At 48.0% G+C, this 6,000-nt stretch overlaps 1 protein-coding gene across 1 annotated transcript; it reads right to left on the bottom strand.

The window, feature by feature from the left end:
• Positions 1-228: 228 nt before the first annotated feature.
• Positions 229-1,260, bottom strand: LOC113454986 (olfactory receptor 5T7-like). The gene has a single exon (XM_026726296.2). The coding sequence runs from the start codon at positions 1,186-1,188 to the stop codon at positions 229-231; it is 960 nt and encodes a 319-aa protein (XP_026582081.2). The 5' UTR covers positions 1,189-1,260.
• Positions 1,261-6,000: the final 4,740 nt, after the last annotated feature.

Below are 6,000 nucleotides of genomic sequence, written 5' to 3'. Positions count from 1 at the left end.
AGGTGGGAGGAAGTTCTCCAGATCTTTTATTTTTTTTCCCCCATTCCCACCTTAAATGGTTAAACCACAATGAGCACATGGGAAGGAAGGAAACGGCTGGGAGAATCCCAGAGACATCGAGCCAATGAGCCATATGGAAATGTGCAGTTACACAACCCCTCGTTTGGGAACACAAAATTGTTGCTCTATAGAAAAGCAGAGAAGGTAGGAAGGAAACCAAGATTTCCTTCATTGCTTTCCAGGTGGTGCATCTTCCTTCTCCTGAGTGCCCAGAATTTTTTGTAGGGCCCCTTTGACCTCCTTGTTTCGGAGGCTGTAGATTAGGGGGTTCAGCATGGGGGTGATGATGCAATAGAGGGTGGAAACCAAGGTGTCCACCTCCAAAGAGTAGCCTGCACTGGGACGGTTGTAATTCAAGTTGATCATCCCATAGAAAATAATGACAGTAACCAGGTGAGCAGCACAGGTGGAGAAGGTCTTTCTCCTTCCACTGTTAGAGCGGATTTCCAGAATGGAAGATAAGATGAAGACGTATGAAATGACAACAAGGAGGAAAGGACACAGCCCTACAAAGATACTTGCTGTGTGAAGAGCCATCTCGTTGATATAGGTGTCACTGCAAGCAATTTTCAAGATTGGAGGAACGTCGCAGAAGATGTGATGGATCTTGACGTCTCCACAGAAGGCCAAATCGGTGACCAGGGCAGTGTGAATGGCAGAGTCAATCACGCCCCAGACCCACGAAGCTGTAGCCAGAGGGACTCGCACCCACTTACTCATGAGTTGCGTATAGCGCAAAGGTTCACAGATCGCCGCATAGCGATCATAGGCCATCACAGCCAGCAGTGCGCATTCAGTTCCTGCAAAGGTCATGAGGAAGAACATCTGGGCCATGCACTCGTTGTAGGAGATGGTGGGCTGTTGGCGCAGGAGGTTGACCAGGATGGTGGGGAGGGTGACCGAGGAATAGCAAATGTCCAAGCAGGACAAATGGCTGAGGAAATAGTACATGGGACTGTGGAGACGTGAATCCAGCTGGATCAGGATGAGGATGACCGAGTTGGCCGCCAAGGTGATGAGGTAGATGGCCAGAAACAGCAGAAAGAAGAAAGGTTGACCTCTGGGGATGCCAGAGAAACCCAGGAACAAGAATTCCGTCACCTGCAGGGTCTGATTGGCGCCTTCCATGAGGTCCCTCAAAGTTATCTGCCAGGAAAAGATTGGAAAATGGAAGAATTCAGTCAGGAGCAATGGAAGTGCGCAGATTCCTTATAATAATGGTGACACACATGGAGATAAAAACATCGGCGTTTGCCAGAACCTTCCCATTAATTAAATTAAAAGAGTGTAGTCATTAATTCCTCTTAAAAGAGCCAAACTGAGCTGATTGTGCTTTGGGGAAAAAAAACGTAGTTAAGCAGAAATGGGTTTCCTGATCCATTGACTTCAATAGGAGCAGGAAGATTAGCCTGGGAGTTCTATTTGACTCAGAGTTGACTCTGAAGTTGATTGTTTCCTGCTTTGAAGGTAAAGCCCACGAAAAATAAAATTGCACTAAAATCCCCTTCTCCGAAGAAGCCGCATAAGAAGGCCAGGCCACTCTCAGGGGCATCGATCCACTTACTTGGGCTCCTCCGTTCACAGCCTTTGGGGTCGGAGTGAAAGGTGAAATTGCTCTTTGAGGTTACTCAGGAGAAAGCAGCATCTCCCACGGTTGAGTGTCAAAGAGCCTGGACATCTCTGGGTGGTTTCAGGGCTGGTTGAGCTGCCGTGGAAGACCAAGGAGAAACAACTGAGTGGGCTAGTCTGCAATCAACTCAGGACCCCCAAACCCATAATCCAGCCTCACTGCCATATTTGTTCAAGAGTGTGGAGGAGAAAGTGACAGTCCCACAAATGCATAAATAAGAGGTGAGGTGAGTTTAGATATTGACCATAACCAAACCTCAAGTTCGTTCTCCACTCTGCTGCTGTTACTATCACCCAGGAAAAAAATATTCAAAATAATCAGTGACAAAAAGAGGAGCTAGAAACAGGGAAATATATGAAAGGTTTAGTGGTATAAGGAAGAAACGTTAACTTGGTTAAACAAATGGTATTGTTATTACGGTTATTATGGATCTTAAAGCAATGAATCTTGTTGTAAATCCTGTGATGATTATTTCCTAAAATGATTTGTACTCAGACAACACACTGTTCAATTTGAAATTGGAATTTTTGTAGGTTATAAAATAAAATAAGAACTTGTTACCGAAAAATATTGCCTTGCTACAAATAAAAATATCGGTGACGTTTCCACAGAAGGTTTGATAAAGTTTACTGAGAACAGGAAGTTTTCTGAGAAATGGGGAGTTCAAGGTTGCCCCAAGTTTCACACATTCCTCCTGCGTTTCTGTCCGGCTGCCACACACCCCGTCCTCTCAGAGGGGTTTCCCCACAACAGGTTTCTTTGGGGAGATTTCAAATCACAGCCTTGAGAAGGAGCTTCAGGAGCAAGAGAGACCCCCCTGGACTTCTCCAAGACCCTCTGGAAGGAGCCAACTTTGCTTTGCATGCTTAGCCTTCATTGGGAGGGGGGGGGAGATGCTTCTGGGGAGGTTTATGGGTCCCTTTCAGTGAGGGGGGGGGACAGTCCGTGACATCCAGGTCCCTCCAGTTAACTCTCCCCCCAAGCATTTTGACAGACGTGCTCTGTGTGTGAACTGACCTCCCAAATGATGCAAGTCTCCTCTTTCTTGTTAAGTGGGTTGTGTGAAGCAGCAGCCATGGGGAGATGGTCCTCCTTGGGTGTCATCCCTCCCTCTCTGCAACCACACTTACATCTCCTCCAGGTGGACCCCCCCTCAACCCTCCTTTGGATGGACCAGCGAGGTCCTTGGTTGTTTCTTGCTGTGATCAATGACCGCCCCATGTTGGTCCTCACTCAGGAGGAATCCAGGACTGGCCTGAGCTTCTTCTCCTGGCCAGAAATTCCTCCTCTGGGATTTCTCTTCCTCTCCTCGCCCCCCCAAAATGCCCGTTGCTTCCTCACCAATGCTGGGCTCTTTCCCTCACCTGCCACTTCTTCCTCAAACCCATCTAGAAAGGGCTTTTCACTGGGGTGTGTGTGTGTGTGTGTGTGTGTGTGTGTGTGTGTGTGTGCCTGTGGAAAGGGGAGGTGAAGAGGCCTGGGGTGTTTGGTCCTCAGGAAATGACCCAAGAGCCCCATCCCAAAATATCTGACCTGACAGCAAGAACTCCACTTTCACCATCCTCGTGTTTAGCGTCAAGAGGTCTCCAGGGAGAAGGTTCTGGCCCTTGGCTGTCTCCTCACCACCAACCCATCATTTTTTAGACATTTTTCCCTCTTTCGGGCATCCGAAAAGAACGAGGCTTCGTTGAACAACCTGAATCAGGTGCAATTTATGTACCTGACTGAGCAACAAAAAGACAGGTTTGAAAAGGTTGCGTGGTAAACATCCCCTTCAGCACCCCGCCCACCCACCTACCCTGCTGCAGAAGGGGGCTTTGTGCCCTTTCTTGGCGGCCTCCTCACCTTGTAACGGCCTCCAGATTGAAGCTGGCACATCCAGCTGCTCCTCCTCCTTCTGCGGTGGACGTGACCATTGGTGGGGTCCAAGGGGGCTCCAGAGGAGGGGGAGAGAAAGGGAGGGGGGGGCTTTGCAAGCTCTGCCTGGTGTCTTTTTCTGACTTGAAGAGATCTTTGTTTCTTCTTCTTCCCAGCGTCTTTGAGGGATCAGGCGCCCTAAATCTTGTTCTGTGTCACCCCCGGAGCCCAAGGTCGGCTCAAGAAGAGAGGTGATTTCTGTGGCATCCGAACGTCCCTGGAGATCAATCAACACGGAGCAGAAGCAGAAAAGGGAGGGAGTTGCACACTCGGGATTCCTTCCCTGCAAAGGTTGAAGCGAAGGGCAAAGGGTGAGCGCTCGATCTTAGGACAACCTTCCCAGGAGGAGGGACTCTCGGGGGACAATTGAGCATCTTCTGCTTTTACTAAACCCAGAACATCCAAGACATAAGATGAAGCTACCTATCCTGGGTTAGGGGGATTCTGAATTTCCCTAGGTTAGCATCTTCTGAAGAAGAGAGATTGTTGCTACGTCGTCTGAATGTCCCTGGAGAGCAACATGGAGTAGAAGCAGAAATGTGTAGTACTAGTTGCACACCAGGGATTCCTCCTTGGTTGGACGGAAGGGCAACGGGTGGGAGCTCAAAGTCAGGACATCCTCCACACCCAGAAGGAGGGGCTCTGGGGGGAAACTCCATGGGAACAGAATTACAAACAAATCAATGAAGCCAGAGGGGCTGATCCTCCAGGGAAGGCCTTCACGTTGACTGAGCCTCCATCCCAGCTTCTCCGCTGCCTTTGACTTACTCGCCAGGCAACACAGCAGGTCTCAGTCCCTTCCTGAGGTGAGGAAAGTATAGAAGACCTGTCTCCTGTTGTGGTGGATCCATTGGAGGATTCTCTGTGGGGTCCTTGGTGCTCCACTGGGCTCAGGACTTAGTTAGTTACTCCTTTCTGTCTTCTTGAGGACAACCAAGTGGCTGCAATGCTGGGCTAATTTTCATCTTGGCTTTCGGTCCTTCTCCGGATGCAGGGACCCTGCTCAGTAGTGAGATGGTGGCCACATCAGGGACCGTAGACACCCAGAAAAGGAGTTAGTTTTGTAAAGTGACTTAGATTGTTGTGCATACAAAGACTAGTGAGTGATCGGAGGCAGCTTGCACCTCCATAATTACAAAAGGTTATAATTCTTGACATAAAACCCTCCCAAATGCTGGGGTCAGAAACCACCTCTTGTGGAAGTCTGTATAGATTCTTAGTCGTCCAGGTCATGGTTGTCCCAAAGGTGTTTTTTCTTTTGAAGACATTTTACTTCTCATCCAAGAAGCTTCTTCGGCTCTGACTGGATGGTGGGGAATGGAAGGATTCATACTCCTTGCAGACAAAGCTGGTCATTTGCATCCTTTTAGAGGGTTGTTGAAGAATTTACACCCTTTGCACAGTCATTCAATGACCTTCTAAAAGGATGCAAATGATCAGCTGTCCACAAGGAATATAAATTAATCCACTTGTGAAGCTTCTTCTTCATGCTGTGGTTTGAAATCGATGACTATTCCTGAAATCTGCTGCATTTCAGTGTTGTCCACCAAAGCTTTACGGACCTCATGGAAAATAGAAATCAGACCCTGCAGGTGACCGAGTTCTTGTTCCTGGGTTTCTCTGGCATGCTCAGAGGACGCCCCGTCCTCTTTCATTTCTGGCCATCTAATTCATCACCTTGGCGGCCAACTCAATGATATTCATTTTGAGGAGAGACCGAGAGAGTTCTTGATAGGCCAAGTGTGATTGGACACACAAGGAATTTGTCTTGGTGCAAATGCTGTCAGTGTATGTGACATCCAGCTGGATTCATGCCACCACAGTCCCATGTACTATTTCATCAGCCATTTGTCCTGCTTGGACATTTGCTGTTCCTCAGTCACGGTTCCAAAGATCCTTGTGAACCTCTTATGCCAGCAGCCCACCATCTCCTACCACGAGTGCATAGCCCAGATGTTCTTCCTCATGTGCTGGATTTGAGTGTGTGATGCTGTCTGTGATGGCCTATGACTGCTATGTGGCCATCTGTGAACCTTTGCACTATATGTAACTCTTGAGTAGGGAGGTGCGAGTCCCTCTGGCTACGGCTTCATGGATGTGAACGACACTAAAGAGCCCTGCACACCAGAACCAACTAGACACAAGGACAATTTTTCCCAAATGCCATCATTCTGCTAAATAATTCCCTCAACACTTTCCAACTATTTACAAAGTCTGCACTACTATTACCGTTAACCTTCTCATCACTTCTTATCACCCATCCCGTCCCACTTGTGACTGAATGACTGTAATTTTGTCGCTTGTATCCTTACAATTTATACTGACTTTTTCCTAGTATGATTTGGTTGCTATTAAGTGTTGTACCTGATGATTCTTGATTCTTGGTGAATGTA

The sequence above is a fragment of the Pseudonaja textilis genome, chromosome 5 (assembly GCF_049901715.1).
Source record: "Pseudonaja textilis isolate UNSWEBS1 chromosome 5, rPseTex1.2, whole genome shotgun sequence".
NCBI lineage: Eukaryota > Metazoa > Chordata > Lepidosauria > Squamata > Elapidae > Pseudonaja > Pseudonaja textilis.
This window is presented reverse-complemented; position numbering and strand designations above follow the sequence as displayed.

Excerpts from the sequence above, each read along its gene's own strand:
- LOC113454986 (XM_026726296.2), bottom strand. The coding sequence starts at position 1,188 with ATGGAAGGCGCCAATCAGACCCTGCAGGTGACGGAATTCTTGTTCCTG.